The sequence below is a fragment of the Hippocampus guttulatus genome, chromosome 1, assembly GCF_054856545.1.
Source record: "Hippocampus guttulatus isolate MCC_2025c chromosome 1, RoL_Hgut_1.0, whole genome shotgun sequence".
NCBI classification, from domain to species: domain Eukaryota; kingdom Metazoa; phylum Chordata; class Actinopteri; order Syngnathiformes; family Syngnathidae; genus Hippocampus; species Hippocampus guttulatus.
The window spans coordinates 1903997-1926512 of NC_141261.1; the positions used below are offsets into that span (position 1 = coordinate 1903997).

Consider the following 22516-nt stretch of genomic DNA (forward strand, 5'->3'; position numbering starts at 1 on the left):
TTGACCACTAGAGAGAGCCCAATCACTACCATTGGTACTCGCACCGCACTTTGCGAATCACCGATTAGAGCGCTGTAAAGTGCCCCACCAGTTTGACTCAAAAGTTCACGAAATGATGTTCACTGCACTGAGGCATACCTGCGATGAGATGCATAGTTCCCAGTGATGTGGCCACTGCCGTCACACCCGGGTGTCGGACAGCTGAATAGGGGGAGAGAAAAAAAAAAAGGGGTTCAACAAGAAAACTCTTTGCCAGTTTTTAAGAACAGAGCAGACCAAAGCACTGCGCCGATTGTCGGCGTAGCCTCACGTGGGAACTAACCAAGCGTGCTTTATGGGGAGTCTCTGTCGTCTCAATACTTACGAGAGCAGCTCCTTCTTACTGTCCTTGGGCTGGAACTTGACCTTGAAATTTGGGGTTGTGACTTCTCCAGGGTACTTCCTGTCCTCCATTAAGTCCTGGATCATGTCACCATCCTCTGGGTCGGATGACACATACGACTGCCCGGCATGATCCGTCTGGAAAATGGAGAACTCAAATTTAAAAGCACAGTCATTATCTCGGTCATCATTGTTAATGTGGGTGGCCAGAGGTGCATTCCTTTTTTTTTTTTTTTTTTAGCAGTTCTCTATTTAAATATTTGGAATATTTAATAAACCCAGGAAATACAAATGTTGGGAAAAGGCATATACTTGGAAAGGAAGCGGACAAATGCTCCTTTCTGTCAAATCGGTCCATCGGATGATTAAAAATCAAATCATGCTGCCATTTGCACATGAACTGGGAAATGTCATTGCTGAAATTACCACATGACAAAATTTGATAGATACTCGATGATGAACGCTGATCATTTTTGGAAAAGGAATGAATGTTACCAGGTTCTGATTTAAAAAATGATGTGAAGGTCACGTTCGCGCAAAGCTCTTCAGAGTCTGACGTGTTTAGGGCGGTGTTTGCAATCACTTCTCACTTTCAGCACATTTGAGTGTGGTAAAAATGTGTCCGCTTTTTTTTGATAGCCATCATTTAGACTGGCCGGATGGATTTGTGAGATTTTAAATTCTGATTCCTCCGTGTTCTGTACAACCGTTACCTTGCGCAAGTTTTCGAATTAAAGTGCGCTCACTGTTTCAAGTTGACTAACTTTCTTTTTTGTGGCAAAAAAGGGATTTTTCGCAATGCACAGTATTGTCATTAAAAATCCGGCCCTTTGTATTTCTTTTGAAAAAGTTCAAAGCAGTAGGGATTGGCAGACGGAAAGGATGGTGCAATGCACCTGACACACCACCTCTGTTACACAGTGCAATGTTTTAACCGAGCAGTAACTCGTTCTGTGACATAAATGAACAATAGAAAGAGGAAAAGGCTACAGGAAATATACTACTGTTTTTTTTTTCCCTTCATGTGTCTTATGGGATTTCTTTATGTTGCAACAGCTCCTCTGTGATCAGCAGCACAGGAAATACTGCCTGATTTTATTCATGTTTTTCTCTTTTTTTTTTTTTTGTAACATTAGCAACATACTGACCTCGTCCATTTCCTCCTCCCTTTGGCGGTTGGGTTTGGTAAAATCCAGAGGCCCCTCCCACTCCTCCTGCTTGTAGCTCTGTAGGTTTGGTGATGTCATCCCACTGCTTCCCCCGTGATGCAGAGACGAAGACGAGGAAGAAGAAGGGTCTGGGGAACGGACCCCCGGGCTGGTGCCAGACAGACTGCCTTCATGTTTGATGGGCTTCTTCATACTCAGGTCCAGAGTACCGTTCTCATCCACCTCGATATCCATTTCCTGTTGAAACACACACAACTTGTATTCTTACGCAATAAAAAAACAAATATTCTAAACCCTCGCATAATTGATTAGTTAAAGTCTCACGATAGGCTCATCCGAAGCGCCTTTTACTTTGTAAGGCTGCTCCAATTATTGAAATAAGTCAGTGACACCGAGAGCAGGTCTTTTCTCTGTTCTGTGACCGGTTCTGTAAGTGAACAGATACAGTGACACGCTGCGTTGTTTTCTTTGATTTCTTCTAAAAATGGCAGCAGGCATGATTACAGGCCAAAAAGAATATATAATAAAAGGGATAGAGAAGAGGAAATGGGAACTGTTCCCAGAAATGTCCCATGGTGACGTGCTCCCTGCTCCATTATTGATTTTTTTTAACTGGCTCAATGTCAGATTCCGCGTCAGTCCTTGTTGATGTGAGCCATTGTACTACATACACGGCTCGGTCACATGACAGAGACAAATACAGCTAGGACTGCTGTATCGTCAAACATTCACCGTCCTACATTAATACGGCAAAGACATCCTCCTAAAACCAAGACAGGAAATGGAAAACGATGAAGCGATCACATTTTACAGCCGTGAAGGAAAACTACTGAAAGAGTCACAATACAGGCCAAAGTGGCATTCCAATTTCACCACCTGAGTGCTCAGAGAGGGCAAACAGTATCACGGGGTACCGGCCGAGTGGAGATGAAAACACGGGGGCAAACATCGACTCCGGCACAGACGAGAGGACCGGCGAGAACGGATGAAAAGAAACGGCGAAAAAAAGAAAATGAAAGACCGGCAGGCAAGTAGAAGATGGGAGATCTGCGCTCCAGATTGTTCAACCAAAAAGGCTACCTGGTGGTGTAAAAGTAAACCACGGAACTGGCTGTGGGCCAAATTCAACATCAGCATGAGAAGCGTGTGGGATGTAAGGATGAAAGAGAAGGGGATAGGTGATGCAAGTGCATCTCAACCGCCGCCGTTGCCGTGACTCAGCGCCCGGTTTGATGATACGCAACTGGTGGGAACGGCAGAAACGAGAAGCGGCGAAAGGAGACTGTTGTGCTCATGCTACAACGCGCTAGTAATTGCTGAGATTTGAGCAGAGATGAAAGGGTTGATCTTTACAATGATGACATACCTTGTAAACAATGTGTTTTTGCTCCTCGCCTAAGAAGTAGGTCATTTCAACAACACTCAGATGGTCGTGGCATACCTTGTTTTGCAGTTTGGTGCTAAGGTTCTCAGGTTTCTCCCAGCACCGTGTAGACAGGTTAAGGATGGCGGTGGCAGCCATGTGGGCGGCTTCGGCATCGTGGGAGTAGTCGTAGGCCAAGGAGGAGGCTTTGCCGTAACCGTGCAGGCTAAGGCCGGGCGATGACGATTTGGGGAATGAGGACTTACCTGCAAAGAAAAGGGCGTGCATCAAGAAGAATCAAGGATCTCAACATGTCATCAACAGGGCGTGTCCCATTTGAGTGAAAAAACAAAAAACAAAAAACTAACAGTGTTCAAACACAGCATTTGCAGTGGGCCAAGTGTTGCGTGTGCATCCTCTCTCACTTTTGAAGGCTTTGGGTGAGGTTTCGCTGGTGGGCATCTTTGGTGCAAGCATACGCTTCCCGAACACTTGGGCATCAAAGCTTGCATAATCGAAGGACACCTTGGAGTACTTCTCTAGCTCCTTGGCCAGGTTGGCGCGGGGTGTGGTGGGCGCCATGTTGGGCCTGTAGCTACCGTACTGGGGCATCTCCAGTTGCTTTACGAAGCACATGGGCCTACGAGGACGACAAGGAGCACGTGACGGGGTAAAACACAAACAAGAGAAGAGAGGCAGAAATGGAGTCAAGGATCACACAATCGGCAAGCACAAAAAAAAAAACAAACAAACACAAATGAGAGAATAAGAGAGGGAGGTGCAGCGTGACAGCGAGAGTGGGAAGACACGGGCAACAGTGTACTTAGCGGGAGTCTGCTGGATTAAAAGCTCTCTTATCAGCAGAGGGCACATTTGCATGCTGTACAGCATAGAATTTATGAGCTTTAAGCCCTCTCGTTTTCCTAAAGAGCCAGCGCTTTTGTCAGACCTGTTGGCGTAAATCCACTGATAGAGCCAAACCAGGCAGAAGGGTGAGGGGAGACGGCAAAAGAAAAGAGGAGGAGGCTGAGGAAAAACAGAAGGGGGGGGGGGGAGTGGTAAAACAAGAGAGGGAGGCAGTGGAGGGGTGGGGTCACCTTCCTCATCTTTTGCTTTCTTTTCCTCCATCCCCCCTCCTGAGCTCCCCCGCTCCACTTTGGTCCGTCCTCCTCTCCATCCAATATCATACGTAGTCCACAGTCTACCATCACATGCTAATTCCTAATAAGCTTCACGCAGGACGTAGCCTGAAGTCACGATGCTGTCAAAAAGGTCCTCATACAGAATGCAAATAAAGAGGGGGCCTAACAAGACCATTTTTACGAGAGCCTTTATCACAGGGGATTTGATCTTTTTTTTTTTTAAATACATTAACTAGAGTTCCATGAGAACGTGGCTTGAATGTTGAACACTTCGGTACCATGCAACGCACACGTCTCAGCTGTCTTCTCACCAAGGGAAGACTCGACTCGAATGTGACCCCCAACAATGCCCCTATAGTTTGAATAATTAGCATCTTCCCCGCATTATTAATTAAAATACCAATGAGGAAGAACGTGGACTTAGCATAATACGGATGTCGTATTTACGCTAATCATCATTCTTTTGGCCATAATGAGGGTGCCCGGCCAGCCGGGAAGATTAACGGTGAGAAAGAGACATCCGCGTTAACACGGTGGCACTAATGATTAGACCACCCGAGTGGATGCTTAAAGAGTTCCTTGAATTCAACTATCCACGAGGCAGGTCCTCCGCTCATAGAATGTCATTACGTACTGATTGAGGATCCGGGTAGCCACTGATTTACATATAAACCCGTGATTGCATAAAATTAATGGCACCTCGAGCAAAAATATGCCTATAAAAACGCATGACTACTTTGTACTTAATATTTCAATAATGAATCAAAAAATGCAAAAGTCATGATAACAGCACATTCATAGTCGGTTTCACACACAATGAATCAATTCATGTGTTCAGCCGGACGATGTGACGTGACATCTTTGGCCACACACCTGAGCACTCTGTCATTGGGACTTCCTTTGAGGAGGTCGCTGCCAGGCTGAGAAAGCTGCTTGTCTTGGCTCTTGGACAGCTTCTCCGCCGCTGCGATGGGACATCCCGAAAGACTTGAGAGGTTGGAAGGGGAGAAAAATGCATATTTAGCGAGAGAATGCTGACCGTGTAACTCCACACTGATGTGGACTGACACAACTGCTGTCCTGCAGACATAAATATGTGAGCTTGCAAATAACAAAAAAGGCAGAAAACTCTGCCTACGTCGAACAAAAACAGATGTAAGCACATATCCGAGGCTGTCGTGTATGCATACCTGCGGTGTGTGTTACGGTTGCTGTTAACATGGCCCTGACCGGTGCAGCCGGGAGTCGGACACTTCAGCACATTCTCATGCATGGCCAGAACTGAAAGAGACGTGAGCGTACAGTATATGCAGAATGACACGTAAAATGTAGCATTTCTATTGCATGGCATCCAATCATTATTTCTTGTTTGTGTTATGCCACCGATGCAAGGAAAATGGTGACTCAGGGCCTCTTCTTCCTCAAGTTGTTCACCAAACACCTCGTAATGAGCATTAAAGCAAACTACAGGATGGGAGTGGGGGTTTTTTTCCCCTCACTTTAAACAATTAAACACGTGTCCACTACAATAATATTCAAAAGATTTTACTAGGATGGCTGAAAAGAGGAGAACACAAAAAAAGAATAAATCTCCTTTAAAACACGGTTAAAGGACTGGCCACAGCCACGTGCACAGTTGTCAGCAGACTTGAGGAGTCACAGAATATATGTAGCGGCCTTATGTAATTAGGTTAGAAAAAGAGTAACTGTAATCCATTAGTTACAGAAAAAAAAACATGCATTCAGATGAAGTGGTTGCTACGTGGTCACAATATATTGTACAGCTTAATGGGCCACCAATGTTCGTCCTCGGTGAGGTTTTCATTGGCCATTCCGGCAAATGCCACTGGCCACTGGATTTTAAAGTAACCCTCGTAACACAGGTTGTCAGAGTGACTACGGATCAATCCCAACAGCCCGCCCAGTTGTGTGTGCTGCCAGTATGTGGATGGTCTACCGATGTGAGACTTGGGAGACCAACGCTGGGAATACAATTCGGTGCCATCATGAAGAGGTTTCAATTGCACTCTTTCTATGTTTGATTTCATCTCGAAGGAAACTCACTCTCAGGGGGGATCCTGTCCTTGTGAGGGCAGCCGGACAGGCTGCGGTGGTGAGGGTAAAGTCCGGTCACGTGACCTGTGCCATCACACCCCGGGGTGGGGCACTTGATCTCCCTCTTCTCTGGTCGAATACTCTCTAAATTGACAGACGATGCAGGGGTTGGATGAGGAAGAAAGGGAGGCGCAACAAAAAGGAGGATGACGTGAAAAAGGAGGACAAAAGCAAGCGGTAATGCCATCAGACAGTCTGCTTGGCTGAGCATGAAATCTAGACACACACTACTGTATTTTGTGATTTGACTGTGCAAAGGCGCCATCTGGATCCGTTCTTTTTCTTGTTGTGTGCGTCTGTTCACAGGCAATATGACATTTTATTGCCTTTAATATGAGGCTCATTCAATAAATAAGGCGACATTTTTTTGCTTCCAGGACTTCAAATACAGATAGAAGCTTACTTTTTTCTTCAACGTAGTCTCCCAGAAAAAGTTTTTTTGTTTTTTTTTTACCCAGTTTTCCCATCTGTGCACAAGCTCCCATATTCCCTCATTGTAAAAATCTTTGGACTGACGTCTCAGCCAGTCGCTCACAACACTTTTGACTTCATCGTCACTTTCAAACTTTGTGCCTCTCGTGAACGCTTTTAAGGGACCGAAGAGGTGAACGTCTGAAGGGGCAAGGTCTGGGCTGTAAAGGGAACGAGGGAGCGGTTCACAGCCCAGATCGTTGGTGGTCTGCACCGTTTGGGCCGCTGCGTGAGGCCTTGCGTTGTCATGATGTAAGATGACCCATGACCCCTGCGTTTGTTCTTTGCGTCTTTCTTGACCTGCCTCAGCAGAGAACAGTAGTTGGCATGAAGTTTGAAAGTGAATGACCCTCGTACCTTGGTGACACTGTCTACGTCAAATACTCAAAACATTATGTAACATATCTAGATCAAAGTTGACCGTCCGGTTTGAACATTTCCACACACCACGGGCCGGATCCAAGACGTATTTTATTCAAAGATATTATACTCATAGCTGTCAGCGGCATTAATCTTGAGCAATATAGTTTGCAGTGGCGCACTATTGCACAGCATCATACCGCGTAACATTTCCCCACTCTCATAAATACGACAAACACAAGGAAAAATACTGTACATCTCAAGACGAAGTGTGCTTGATTACATTTTACGATTCACCTTTCGTCTTGGATCCCATGACGCTGTTCAGGGCTACCCAACAAAGTGTCCGTTGAGAGTATGCCACGCTCTCACCAACATGCCGTACACAATTAAAAACTCATTTGACTTTCTTGCTACTGGAAGTAAGCGACGAGGCGCCGTTGACGTCGGCGTAGCGAATGAGCAGAAAAAAAGTGGCGCGAAGCTCTGTTGGCCTTCAAATTGAATGTTAATGAGACATGCATCCCCTAATTAAGGTTGAGCAGTACAAGAACGTCACCGCGGGAGGGAGTGGAGGCCAAGGAGAGGGCAACACTCGCAGGCATGTAATAACACTGCCGCTGATGTGCCAGTGCGAGGAGCATGGCGAGAGGGCAGCGTGCCAACTGAAAAATGCAAGCCTCCATCACCCGTCGACAAAATAACCTGCGCTTGGGCCTTTCCTTGAGTTTTCTTTCTTGCTCACGTGCCACCGCCTCTCTTCACCCTGCTCTCGTCTTCTTCTCTCATCGTCGTAGAGCAAGGTTGTCCAGCTTGAAGGAGGCTTTGGGATTCATTACCGCGCCTCAAGTTCAGCGGGCACTGTGCTACCGCTGTTCTTCAGCATTTTGCTGAATAGAATGATGGTGATGTCGCAGCCGAAGCCTGGTGGTCTGGTCTCACAAATCATGTGATCATACGTGCTTGTAAAGTTGTACACTAAAAATGCACAACTTTTCAGTACCAAGAATCAAATGCAAAATCTCAGATGGTACAAGCGGTACCTTGACTTACAGGTTTTAGTCATTCTGTGACGTTCCCCATTGAAATCAATTGAATTAAATCGTAAAGTGGAATTCTCTGGACTGGAGACCACTGGTGGTAGAAGAGAAAGGGTGAGACATTGTCCTTCACACAGTGACATGTCATCCAACTGTTCAGCTGCCACGCACAAACCATTTAAAGGCAACGATCAGGGGTCGGGGGGGGGTCACCAAGTGCCCACTTCACGGGACAGATGTGCTTGCGACATGTCTCTACCATTGGGCAATTCCAGGACTGGAGGGCGTCATACAACTGTGTAGTACTTTGTCTTACGAGATACACCAACAGATATGCTTCAGGTTGTCTATTTACACGTATTTGTACGAGTTTTGAAAAACGTATTCAGGTTCTACAGTATGTATTTCATGGAAAGCCGATGATCACAATCATACAGAGTACGACCGACTAACAAGTTTCAAGTCTAAAGAAGTCCCTGCTTGTTTTGTGCACTCCATCCTACCTTTGAAGTAGCTCTTTCTGATGACCTCAAGGTGCTTGGGCCGGTCTTCCATGGTGAAGTATCGGTGGTGCTGTATATCGGGCACGCCCGGCAGCTCTCTGGGCCCAGCCGGCTTCACCTGCTCTGCTTTGAGGGCAATGGCTTGCTCGAGGAGGCCCAGGTTCCCTCGGGTCATGTCAAACATCTCGGACTCATCGGTGACGGTGGAGCGCTGGGAGAGGCTGTCATCGTCATCGTGTTCGTCGTCGCCATCCGCATCATCAAAGTCTTTCTCATCTGACTTGTCAGAATGCACCTCGATAATGTCGGATGAGGCAGAGGGCGAGACTTTGTGGATTTTAAAGTTATCGCCTCTGAGATTAGGTGAGTAGTTCTCGAGTGGGCTCGCCATGTGGCACAGGTAGTTTAAAGGAAGGCAGGTCTTATATTTATTCAGTGGTTTGTGGGAGTCATAGTGGTCAAGCGGACTGGTTCGCGTAACACTGTAGTTCTCATGTGCGTTGTAGTCCTCCAGAGGACTAACCCTGTGGTCTTCAGTCTTGATATGTGGTCCCTGAGCTGCTGTGGTGCTGGTGATAGTGCGGACAGCAGTTGGCACATTCGGGTGCACCTCCTCATCATTTTCATCCTCTAAGCGTGCGTTCTTTCTCTCTTGTGCCAGCTCTGCTGTCTCTTCCTCTTCATCTGCCGTGGGTTGATGGTGGACCTCCTTGGCGAGAGTCGCAAGCTCGCCTCTGTCATCCACCAACTGCTCCTCTGCTCCTTCAGTCTCCTCTTGCCCGTCTCGACCTCTGCCTGCGACGCCTTCCACCGCATCAGCCGTTTCCCGATCTTGCTCCTCCTCTACTTTTTCACCGTGTTCGACTGCCACTGTGACATTCTCTTCAGTCTCCATGGCAACCAGCTGCGGGGCGGCCTCTGTTGGAGCATCGATGTCGTTACCCGTAGCAGGGACTCGGCCGAGGTGGAGGAGAGAGTTGGCTACTTCTTCAGCATTGCGAGAAGGAGACTGATACTCCGGTGTCATAGGAGGTACAAGGATGTCATACTCTTCTTCTGTGAAAACAAAGTGCCACATAAACTGACTAATGGTAATTCATGCAGCAAAGGCAACACACTATTAACGAATGGAAGTTTCCAAGAACAAAAGGAGGAAAAGAACCTGTAATGTTGTGAAGCCAGCAACATTTTATAAGCTTTTTGGCGCATACTTAAGGTGTAAGAATCAACTAACCTAACTCTGCTGCTTCTTCCCTGTCCTCTTCCTCTGTTTGTTGACCCAGTGTCTTCCCAACCTGCCCATTGGTCTGTCCACATATGAGATCTTTACCAATCTCCTCTTCCTCTGCGGCAGCCTCCATCTCGTCCGCGTCCTCCTTGCTCTTGCTTCTGTTCTCGCCGTCCCTCTCGCCGTCTCCCTCGGCTTCACTGCTGGCATCACTTTCTGCGCTGAAGCCGTCATCCAGGGTCAGTTTCAGGGGGTGGGACTTCCTCTTGGATGCTGGCCGCTCCGTTTCCGGTTCCTGCTCGGCCTCCGCCTCCTCAGCTCGCCGCTTTCTGGCTATGGGGCATCCCAGAATGCTGACAGGAGAGATTGAGAGGAAAACGAGAGCGCATTTGTTTATGATTGAAGACGTGCTGGAGAATGAATGCGAGTGGAGCCTGAGGAGGGCGCCATGCTCACTCACGACCAAATATGGCAACCAATCTCAGCCAACTGACTGAAACGTTTAATGAACAACATGTATGGGGAGAGCAGCGGGGGAGGCAACGGAGGGTGAAATCCAATAAACTCCCCCTTATTCTCACCTGGGAGATGGCGAGTAAGATTGAAGGAGGATCTATAAACAAAGTGCATTTGAAATTGCCTGCTGAATGACTACACATGTAAACAGATAGCTAATGTCTGTGACACAATCAAGAGGAGTCACAAGCCAGGGAGCCGCCTGCTCTCTGCAGCTCTCGTGAGAGTGAGCGTCACACATGAAGAGGATGGCAGCTGGATGGAACCTGAAGAAATCACTTTCACACCTGCTCGAGAGTTTGCGGCCCTTTTCAGTCTGATTTATTGTACGTAAGCTCCTTCGGCAGGTCTAACTACTACTCAAATAACACTTGTCAGCAAACGTTGCAAAATGTTTCAATTGGAGATTCAAGTAAACTTTTCAAAATGATTTTTTTTGCACAGATTCTGGAACCGGTCTTGTTTTTTTTTTTTCTCCAGCACATCAAATTTTCATGACCATAATAATAATTGGATTAATAAAATAATAATTTGTAATGATCATTTGTAATACACTGACATATTTCATAATAGTTATGAATTAAGTATTAGGCTCAGTTACATTTATAGCTTATGATGTTTCTGAAACAACAAATGCTATAAATTAAAATGCATGGTCAAATCCGTAATGAATCAGCTCTTCTAGGTCAAACATAAAAAGCGAAAAGGAAAATACTGTACCATAAAAGCTTAATATGCTCGAAAAAAACATGCTAAATACAAAAAAACCCCAAAACAACCCTTGGGTACATTAGTGTAATGCAAAATGTACCTTGAGGGACAGAAATCAACTCTTATTTTCCCTTACTTCTGAGAGTGCATGATCACTGGTATCTGTCATAGCCCATGTAATACCGTAAGTGTAACCGTGATGTCATCCAAGGAAAACAAAAACCCCAAGGAAGCAAGATGGGATGGATCAGCAATGACGAGGACAGACAAACAGACAAAGAAGGACAGACAGAGTTTGTTTAATCTGCCCTACCTTCTGTGTCGTGAGTATCTCCCACTGATATGGCCAGAGCCATTGCATCCAGGGGTGGGGCAGCTGGATGGGATGGATGGAGGGTAAATATGTTTAAGACATGGTGCAATGCACTTAGCAAGCCAAATTATGATAATGATAGCAACTGGAAGCAAACTCCCCTATAAAAAAAAAAGGCATGCAAAGCAAGCACACACGTCACAGGGATGCACATGCACAAAGGCACACTTGGACGCTGATATGTATCCACATGATGCATGAATGCAGGTGGCATCAAGCCGGGAGAACATAATATTGTGTGTCGTACATCAAGCCTGGCCTATATCCTGTTACCATGAGCGATAATGATCACCCAAGACCTGCTGTAATTTCCCCTGCTCTGCGCTCCTCACCATCACCATCATCCACCCCCCCCCCCCCCGCCACCCTCAGCCCTCATACCTCTGCGCCCCCCGCTCGTTCGCCCTGATTCAGGTTGCTATGACCCCTCAAGATGGCTCATTTCAATTCTCATTAAGGTATCCCACCTATTGCCCTTTATTACTCCAGTTATCCTTATCATCAACTTTATGTTAAAAACAAAATAGCATTTGCATTTGATCACAGCGCTTATTTCTTTTTGGTGTTTTGAGCACAGAGCAATGCTTGGGGTGAATACTAAGAAAATATGGAGACGTGGAAATCATTTTGAGGGAAGGATGAGGTGAAAGGACATGGAGCTGTATGACTGGTGAGCCCCTAAAGCCATGACCTGCGTACAATGAGAAGAGGAGTGTCCTCGCTCCTCCTGCATCCTTCACCCTTTTTTGCAGAGATCATGAATCCCCCCCCCAACCCCCATCCGATTGGATCAGATCAAATATGTGTTCATAGTAGGAAATACAAAATGCAGAGGAAAATCAATCACCAGTTTGAGGCACTGAGCGCAAGCTAAGAAGAGGCAAGGACTCAAAAAAACAATACCGTACTAATATGGAGCTTGACTTACGTAAACAAGCATTGTTAGTGTCTATGAGCGCCCAGGGTGCTTTGCTATGCACATAAAAGAACTTTATGAAAGATGAATGAATGTGTTGTCTTACCTCAGCTCCTGTCCTACATGCTCAATAGGAACTGGAAGAATTTGGGGGGGTGGAGGGTGGGGGGGGGGGTGAATAGACAGAAGGAGAGGGGGGTGGGGATGGGGGGGGGGACAAATGTGAGCTCGTGTTTCCGAAATCAGTGCTGCTAAAAGAAATTCAGATCAATAAATCACAAATGCATACGAATCCCTTGAGGCTTCCACATACAGGCCCACACACCCCTGAGAGAAACACATGCACACTCTTCAGTTCACATGTATACACACACAGACTGTGTCTGACATAGGCAAGCATTACAACACAAGTATAAGCAAACAGGAGAAAGCGGGAACGTGACAATCCTATGCAGACATCAGCAATTTACAAAAATTGCATTTGAAGTGGTAGAAGTGGGGAAATTCAATTGAAAGCAAAATAGCATTTAAAATGACCCCCCCCCCAACCCCCAAAAAACACTTTTTTTCCCCCAAGGTTCGGAGAAATATTCCATTTTCATTTGGTGCAAATAAGAAAAAAAAATACAACCCTGGAGAAGTTAGCCAGGGCTCCAATGTCTCATGCATTAATCACATGTCAAAAACACCCCATATACTGTATCACTTTCTCCGACTTTCATCATTCAGTGGCGATGAATCTGAACTGCAGCGCAGCCACCTTGCTTCTTAGCATCAAATAAACAGTAAACGTTTCACGTTACTCCCAGGAAGAATGCAATTAAGTGCATTAGATATGGAACTTATGCTACAACCTCTGAGCTGTTGACATGTCAGGTTGGATGACACTGTAAAAAAAAAAAAGTTGGGTGAACTCAAAGCGCCCTATTTGGATAGAATGGCGTAAAGATGGGCGCAAATTCCTTTTTGTCTAGTTGACCATGTTTGGTAATTCGGCAGACCGTGTTGCGCCTATTTGGGTGTTCCCCATTTTCATGGGTTGGACGTATAATCATTCAGTTTTCACTGTTCAATATGACATGAACATTTCTTTTGTTTGAATGCAAACAGAAATGATTTGAACCAATAAATAGAAATGAAGCTCACCTCTGATTCCCTTGGACCGAGTGCGAGTTCGCTTGTCATCACTTTCTACACTCATCTGAGAAAGGGGGGGGGGAAGAGGAGAGTCAATCATTTCTCGATGAATAAAGCAGAAATAATGACAGAAATAAACAATTCTGTCAATCCTTCCTTGAGCTGGGAGGGATTGTGGGACAGGGGGTGGAGTCAAGATATACCAATGTGCCTTTGCACCGTATGAATAGCGAGACAAGTGTGGGCCTTCGGAGTGGGAGCGCGAGCTAATTTTAAAATTGCCCCCCTTTCCACACCCTCCATTACGACCGCCTGTAATTTGCAGCGGTGAGTGCTGCTGAACGTGATTGTGTGTTGTATAGGAGGCAAGAGGCCTTGGCTGCACAGGGGCCACAACCATTAGCGAGAGGAAGCATTGGAAATTACAACTTTGAAGATCAGGATAAAGAAGCAAAAATCACGCAGCCTCTAAAAGCTGCTTTAATAACACTTCCATGAAGGGAAATGGTGTGTGTGTGTGTGTGTGTGCGTGTAGGTGTGTGTAGGAGACACCGTGAGCATTGCTTAGTCCTAGCTTGGCTTTTAAGCCACAAAAGAGCAGGTGTTAACCCGGCTCCAGCAAACACACACACACACTCTGACAGAGGGCCACACCTCCTTCGTACTGCACTCTAAAGCTATCAGATGCTTTTTCGTCACAATGGACCTTTTAGCTTTGATTACTTGAATTTATTTTATCACGGGTTTAGCCTTTGCTTTTTCTCTCCTTATTCCTCGCTCTTCCGAAGTTCCCTCCACAGCCCACCCTAAGTCTCCTCTTTGCCCAGGCACTTAGCCGCTTTGTGTTCTCTCGAGCGTCAAGCTGGCATCGCCACAGTAGGGATTCGAACACAAGGCCCTGTTTCTCTTCTCAGTTGTCCCCTTTTCCCTCTCAGTTTTTTTTGGCAAAGACCCTTTCCTGCTCACAGCGAAAGAGGGATGAGAAGAAGACGAAGCATACTGTTGTTGCCCATTCATGAGCCGTTTCGTGTCAGGCCGGTGGTACAGGTGCAGACAGAAAAAGTCCCTCCCTTCCTGCGTACGGCCTCCACGGCCTTGGCCCGCGACCGCTTTTTCTGCCGCTCTCTTAGATCAGGTGCTGTCGGTGCTGAAGTTGTGCAACAAGCCGCAGCTTTGTACACTGCCTGAAGAAAGTAGTCAACTCTTTTAGTCGCCCACTTGCAACGAGGAGCTGAGCGGGTAAGAGCGCCGCGTGGAGTGTTGCCGCGAATGTGCGCGCGCTCCCTCGCACAAACGTCCCGTTCGGCGTACACACCCAATCGATTCGCAGGGCTTGGCAATGCAGGTTAAAAACAGATGATTTAAATGGTATGAAGACCAAACCGATGTAAACAATGTCCGTGAACTCATTAAATGAGTGCGAGAGAAGGTCTTTGTGTGCACATGCATGTTTTTCAACGGCACACGTGTGTGTCAATGCATAAAAATTGTCATCCACTTTGCCCGCTTTCTTCCAAATGGCCCCTGCTCATACTGATCAGTCATCAGGAAAGGGCGCCTACCACTTTCATGTTTGTGTAACCATAGCTACGCACATTTAAATTGGTAAGCACATCCGAGTCCTTCTCTTCTTCCTGTCCCTTTTTTCTCAATTCCAGCTCATTAAATTTGTATGCGCACAAAGGCATAGTGAGTGGATCCAAACGCGGCAAGGCAGGCCTTCACCCGATTTTCATCATCTCTTTGAAAGGGGCCGCTACTTAATGTATGTTCAAACTTGTCCTTTTTACCTTGTTGTCTTTTAAGCGAGCCCCCCTTGTACTTTGTACTTTCAGAATGATCAAAATGCCATGCATAAAAAAGAGAGTAGGAGGGGAAGAAGGAGAGAGTATTGAGTCCAACTGTGAATGGGAATGTGCCACACTCGCAGTGTGAACGACTGTATATCATGTGTGACTTCAACAACTGTGAAATGTAATATGTAATGGTGGTGGAGGAAGAAGAATATAAAAGCGCAAGGTGGAATTCAAAGCTCATCCCTACAGGCTGTGTTGTACATTCTCAATTTTTTTTTTGGGGGTGACGCTTTTGGTGTAAGAGGCCTTTGCTCTACACTGTGACAGCCCTATGTAAATGTCACGCTGGGGGCAATGACTTCAGAGAGAAGGTCACCCTTCCTCTCCTGACTCAAATTAATGACTCTTTAATTCATTTTTAGCTTTACAAGAGCGAGAGAGAGAGAGGGAAAGAGAGAGAGAAAGAGAGAGAGAGAGAGACGGCCGGAGTTAACGGCAACCGCAAGTGGTGACGGAAGACTGACATCACCAAAAATGACCTGTGGGCACCAGCTGCCAATTAGAGGGGTGCTTCACACTTCTCTCCACCGGGCTGACCGTGGCAGGCGGCATCCATGTTGGATTGCCGCACGGTTTCAAAGTAGTCATTCATACAAGACAGAGCAGTTGAGCAGCAGGAGGAGGGGTAAGCGCGTCTTTCTCTCGTCATAGAAGAGCAAGAGCAAAAGAGCCTCCACCAAGGCCACGCTAGCTGCCCTTAACTACCCATTACTAACTGAAGTGGGCTTTCCTAATGGGCCGCGGATGCGTAATTATGAGGCAGTTCAGCTGATTTCTCCCATCCTCATGTTGAAAATTGAAATGAAATAAAAACACAAGATTAAATATGTGTTAAAGTGCAGTAATTACAAAAATAAACAACGTTGTAATACTATAAAACTCAACCATATCGGTTTATGGCCAACATTAAACACAAGTTGGTGGGTTGAAGGGGGAAAAAAACGGTTTTGCTGACTTGCCAAGGTCACGCTTTTGGCAAAATTCAAAATATGTAAAATAATTAAATCGGAATGTGCACCTGACCCTGATGAGATCTCAGTTTTAACCACAGCATCTTCTCTCCTCCAGTTCTGATAAGACGGTTCTGTGACAGGTGTCATCGGGAAGAGAAGATTAGCACCTCCCTCCCTTTCTCCTCAGCTCTCCCCCGCCAGCACCAGAAATCAAACCAAATCAATAAACGTCATCTTCTTAGATGAACCTGAGCCGTCATGGGGGGAGCGAAACTACTTTTACTGGGCCCACGGGGGAACAGCCCCCCCGCCCCCCCCCGTCGCTTCCTCCTCCTTGCCCTTACTACCTCTCCCCACACATCTCTCTTTCATTCTCCCCATCAGCCCCCTCCGTCTCTTTGTTGTGCGTCACCCTCAGTTGTGATGCACGGGGTGAGAAAATAAAAGAGACCAGCTGTTTTGTGCTCGAGGAAATTACCTCCAAATGATCACAATTTGGGTTGCGTCTGTAAAATTAAGTCGGGAGCTACGCAAGGAATATTCGTTTCTGCTGATATCAAGTATGAGCAGCTCAAGGCCATCCTTTTGAGTTCCTTTATATTGTGTTTCAGTATAATTGAGAAAAAAAAGTGCCGGCGCGAGAAGTTAACTCAGCAGAGGCAAAGCGCTGAGCTTAACTAAATTGAGCTAAGCTGAACCGGGCAAGAGCCGACCGAGCACGGCCAGGGCGGGGCCGAGCAGGACATTTGATGTGCTGTTTGATTATGTTTTCCACCTGCCATCATCTGACCCCCTCCCTCAGCCGAAGCGCACCCTCTCCTTCTTACGTTTCATCCTCCCCCCTTTTCTTGATGTCCCTGCTGAGTTAGGAAATGCCCAGGAAGCAGAATGAAGTGGTTGGTGGAGTGTGCGGGTAACTCTTCGCGGTGGTGGGTGTTTGCGGTGGGGGGCGGGGCTTGTCACTCACCATGATTGGTCGACGGCTCTGCAGTCTCAGGGAGGCCTGACAGCGGCCGCTGGTCCTTTCGCCTCGTGTCCACCGCTGGTTCACCAGCTCGCCGTGAAATTCATTTTCTAGTCGGGGGGGGGGGGGGGGGGCGAGACGAGAGACATTTTACATGGTCTGTACCAGTGAATGCGCAGTGGTTTGAGGAGGGGTGTGGTCAAAAAATACAAGGTTAAGGGGACGGGTTGATGGTACTCAGGCTTGGAGTACACACGACCCTGTCTCTAAGGAACAACACGCACGTACACACACTCACACACGTACATGTTTAAGTGCGCCAGCTGGGGTCTCTGTCAGTCTACTAATAGAATCAATCAAATTTGCGCATTTTTATCGAGCTTTTCGGGGCACGTGTAGAAGAAAATGGGGAAAGAGGGGGAGGCGAGGATGCCAGGGATGAATGGTCAGTAAATAATGAGTCATCCATAAATCAAGCTTCTTTTTTTTCCCCCTCCTCCCTTTTTTTTCATTAAGGTAATAGCTCTTCACTTCATTGCCCTGATCACCCAAGAGAAACTTTAAGTCTATTCCAAATCCCCACTAGATTGGTCTTATTGTAACAGATGTTGTCATGGTTTGTTGCAACAGGGAGGTGAGGTGAAGCCAGATGCACTGAATGAAGATGCACTAATCTACCTTTGTATGTTTAAAAAGACTCAGCTTTGTGACAAAACACAACTGGGAACGGATATTATGGTCAGTCAATCTTATACCTCGCTATGAACACTAAAAAAGACATAACGTGTATTTTGGGGAGCTAATACAGTTATTTGAGTTGGAAAAAAAGTACTAATTCAGTCTTATTTCTTTGTTGTGAAATGCAGGAAACACAATTTTCACAGAAGTAAAACTTGAAATATTTAGTAGAATTATCCAACTTTAAAATGTAAAAACATTGTGAAGTTTATTGCCTTGTAATTTGGAGTTCACACACTTTGTTTTAAAAGAGTGGACTGCTACTTATTGTCCGGTTCATGAAGCTGTACTCCAACGAGAATGCAAACCAAAAGCAAAAGATGAGAAGGACTGAGCGGTCCTGAACCCCAATCGATGCCCTTCCTGCAGCCTCTTACCCCCAAACTTCGCCTCTCATCCCAACTTTGCCCATTACGTGCAAAACTCACCAACGCCAAGCCAGCATTCTGCAAAATGCTTGTTTATCAACTTTTGCTCCCCCACTCGACATGAAAGTGATGACAACAGCAATACTGTTGGCCTGCATCTCTGTCTCAGCTGTCTCCAGACATACACGCAAACATCCATGAAAACACTTCAATCTCCTTCAGGATCTTCCCCCCCCCCCCCCCCCCCCACCCCCTTTCCTTGAAAGTAAAGTGAAGTGAACATTTGTCCTGGACTGTTAGCTGAGAGGCCAAGGAACAGCGAGCACTTACAAAATGCAAAATGTATAAGAGCGTTTTAGGACACTTTTTTTTTTTTGCCTCAGGTAAAAGGCACTGTTCTCTGAGTTGAGTACTGAGCAAATGTTCCTCCTAGAGCGATCTACCGTTGATCTCCCTCTATCAAATTCTACATTTAGTCATTAAGAGGCAGCAAAAAAAAAAAAAACAGACACATTCTTTGATCCTAAGCTTCTTCTGTGTACCCAAAAAGACTTACATCTCATGATTTCACTGCAAAACTTGGAGGTGGATCAGACAATTAGTTGCTCACTGGGGTTGGTTTGTTTAATTAGAAGCAAAAGGATGTGAGATTATCCGAGGGACGCTTTAATGCACAGTGAATGGATTAAAAGAAATCTGATCCGACAGAAAACATGCTTTATTTTAAAGCTGGCAATTCCTTTCATTGCGGATTTGCAAATGCATCCACTCACAAGACGCGCACACTGCATCATCGAATCGCATCAAATATTTCTTAACATGATAATAATGCTCACTTTTGTTTGTTTGTTGTGTCATGCTGCGGGAGCAGTATTTGTAGTGCACTACTTTAGTTTCTTTATCTTTTGACATTGAGGACAAAATATTCAAAACACTTCAATGATGCAGTGCAGCATTACGCCACACGGTGCAAAGAAAAATATGATTTATAGTAAGTCATATTTGTCCACGGTGTCAACATTATTATCTTTGGGAATGCAGAATTTTGTATATTCCCTCAAAATAAAGTTTATGCAAGGGTAATACCATTACTTGCAGCTTACTGTACTAGGACAACGGAGCAAAGAGCCCTAAATCCATAGTTAGATTAAATACCAGAGTGGGCTGACTGTAACGGTATTAAGCGTACACACAGGGCCAAGCCAGCTGTACACTCCTGCTCCCGTAAAGAAGGCTTTAGTCACAATACAATGTGATTAGAGTTGGCAAAGAAGAAAGAGAATCACAAATCAAAAGTTATGGAGGAGTAAAAAGATAAAAATCACACAGAAAAGAGAGCGTAGTTGTTACATCTGAATAATTTTGTTGCCGTTTTTAAGGGGCTCAGTGCAATCTGGAGGTGAGACGGCGTGTAAAGAGAGCCGTGAAAAGGCTGGTATCAGGACAAATGCCTGGTCCCGGCGGTTATGGGACAGAGGCAAAGCGACGGAGGAGAGTAAAGTAACAGCTTTTGGAGAAGCTCCCCTGAGGGCCACCCTGACCCCAGCATCTAAAGAACAACAAATGTGTCACTGCTGCTTATCACATAAAAGCGTGGCACTGCCACTGCACAGTTCTGTGTCACAAGATTGTACGTTTTGCATTCTTGTCGTCAGAATTCATTTTGCTTGAAATTCATTATTTCCAAGCATGTCATTTGAAATGCCTGCTCTCCACTGAAAGCCTGCAGGACCCTGACCTTTGCTTGTACGGCTGAGATTTCTGATAGGCTTTGAATGACGAGGGTGCAATTTGGCCCCAGCTGCTCCTCCAACATGTTTATTACACTCTCTCCTCCGGCACCTGCTGTCCTCGCCACAGTCCATTCAGTCCCTAATAAATTGAAAGGTTTGCCATTAAGGTACCTAAAGACACAGAGGTGAGCTCAAACTGAGCTGCATGCAAGCTCGATAGTCTCCAGTGACAACATCAGGCACCAATAACCTAATTCTGTAATCCTTTGAAACTGGGCTACATTTCACAGGAAAACAAAACAAAACAAAACAACAGCAAAAAACAAAAATGTTCATCACATCTGTCAGCGGTGCATCACATCAAAGTCACTTCCAGTGGACAATTTTTCAACAGAATTTGAAAAGGAAGCGTCATCTTCTCTACAACATCACATGACACGTTGTAAGACCTGCAGCGACATTGCAGGTTTTGAATGCCTCAATAAAGTTGCTGTACTTTGAAGACAGGACTAAAGTGAGTATTACCACTCCCGGCTATAACCTTGACCAAGCTGAGCCATTAGCACAAAATAACGGCAAAACTTTTTTTCTAAAGTATTTTTATAGGAAATGGAAACAAATGTGCAGCCGCCTATACAGTGAAGGACACATATAGTGCGCTTCTTCACTGTCATCATCCTCATCATCATCATCATCGCTCATCTCTTTCCTCCATCTTAGGACGCAGGTGCATTGACAGACCGAGTTCCGCGCATACACAACCAGACACACACACACACACACATTACGTGGCCATGTAAGGAAAGCAAGCAGAAGGAGGGGAGGATTGTGTTGGGGGGGAACACAACACAGGTCCACATTACGCACCGCGGGTCGAGAATCCGACAACACGCTCCTTTTAAAAAAAAAAAAATCACCACAGAATTTACAGCCAGTGTCCCCAACAGAGATGATTATTTCTAGACTCGACTTTTTCGGGGATGCACGCCATTTAAGACGGCTGACATTTGAAAAGAGCATCGCTTGTTTGTTTTTTTTCCGCTGCAGAGGATCAAATGGCCAACCGCTCCCTCGTTAAAAACGTTCCATCCATCCATCTCTCGCATTGCAACCAAAGCACGGATTTGACAGCAAACTCCGCTCATCAGATTGCACACTTTGCACCACGAACAACACAAATACAGCTAGTATAAAAATATGGCCGGTATATAGTCGCCGAGTGGCGGCGATATAACGTATTGTAAACGGAAGCTAGAGGACAGAGTGGCGGATACATCTCAAGTACAGGACACCCTTCCATAAAAGAGCACTCGCAGAGGACAAGTACTATTTGTGAAACGCACGCACACGCACTCAAACACTGACACGCAGACACACACCGACCACGTTGGCGAAGTAACAACAGCACAAGAAGCGGATAGACGCGCCATAGTTGTAGCGGGCGTCCCGCATACTGTTATTAAAACATACTTAGTTTCCGACCTACAATTTAAATGTGAGGAAGTTCCAATTCAAGCGCGTGAGGAAGAAAAAAAACAACCGCGAACGATCGACGAACTGATTAATTAAGTATGCAAAAGTATACACGCATTAAAAACACCAAGGTAGTTCATTACCTGGAATCAGTCATTTAGCGTCGCTGCCGCCTCCGTGTTCTAAGAGTTGGAGATGAAGAAGTTCGCTTGAAACGACAACAACAACAACATCCGAGTGATAGTCTTAAAAATTATGATTTTTTTTTTTTTTTGTATCCCGGTCCAAACGTCCAGATGTGGCAAGTAATGATGGAGAGGAAGCGAGCGGCCGCGGTCACGCGCAGCACCGGCTCACGGCTTCGGATGGAGGCGTGAGGGATGTTACTTGTTTGTAAGCAAAAACATGGCTTCATTTGCCTTTGTCAGCGAGGGGAAAAAAAAAACCCAATATTGACTTACCTTTCCCTCATGAGCCATTGTATCCCCTCCTCCCCTCCACCCCCACCCCCCATTCTCCTCCCTCCGCCCTTTGCCATGACATCACGGAAGCTGTAGTAAAACCTCGAGCATCACATGGGCAGGGCTTGAGGACCACCCCCTATCAGTCTCCGCTATGCCCCCCCCCCCCACACACACACAAACTGCGCGCACACCCTTCATGACACACTCTCTGGTACTTGAACACGCCCCCCCCCCACCCCACCCGCCTTTCGCTGACTTTCTCCCCCCACTCACTCGCTCCTAAACACATGCATGAACTGAGCCAATAAAGCTACCGATTTCAAGCAAGGAAAAATGAATTTCAATCTGATGAATATATTGAAAAGGCCAAAAAGTTTTCCGCCATCCTTAATGACATCAGTCAGAGGAAGCATCTTTGAGTATGACATACCACTCAACTCTCGGTGCTGTAGCCATAATTGAAACCTTCTCCTCCCTACGCCTACCTGAAAATGGTACAGTCCAATAATTCATTCAAAGGGTATTTGTTTTCCTACTACGAT

The 22516-nt window shown here is 46.0% G+C and overlaps 1 protein-coding gene across 6 annotated transcripts in view; it reads right to left on the reverse strand.

Moving 5' to 3' along the window:
• LOC147209976 (myelin transcription factor 1-like) overlaps positions 1-22008 on the reverse strand; it is a 31989-nt gene extending 9981 nt beyond the window's left edge. For 3 of the 6 annotated variants that reach the window (XM_086129072.1, XM_086128995.1, XM_086128666.1), the window contains exons 1-15: positions 21654-22006; positions 17202-17308; positions 13435-13489; positions 12395-12425; positions 11313-11375; positions 9779-10125; positions 8545-9600; positions 6120-6254; positions 5246-5336; positions 4929-5042; positions 3339-3553; positions 2992-3179; positions 1530-1787; positions 365-519; positions 139-201 (exon numbers count right to left, since the gene is read on the reverse strand). In XM_086129072.1, the coding sequence (XP_085985198.1) occupies positions 139-201; positions 365-519; positions 1530-1787; positions 2992-3179; positions 3339-3553; positions 4929-5042; positions 5246-5336; positions 6120-6254; positions 8545-9600; positions 9779-10125; positions 11313-11375; positions 12395-12425; positions 13435-13489; positions 17202-17204 (2774 nt within the window). In that variant the 5' untranslated portion in view covers positions 17205-17308; positions 21654-22006. Of the gene's footprint in view, positions 1-138; positions 202-364; positions 520-1529; positions 1788-2991; positions 3180-3338; positions 3554-4928; positions 5043-5245; positions 5337-6119; positions 6255-8544; positions 9601-9778; positions 10126-11312; positions 11376-12394; positions 12426-13434; positions 13490-17201; positions 17309-21653 lie in introns of all 6 variants that reach the window. The other 3 variants (XM_086128751.1, XM_086128922.1, XM_086128838.1) reach the window with 3 other exon arrangements.
• Between the last annotated feature and the right edge of the window lie 508 nt (positions 22009-22516).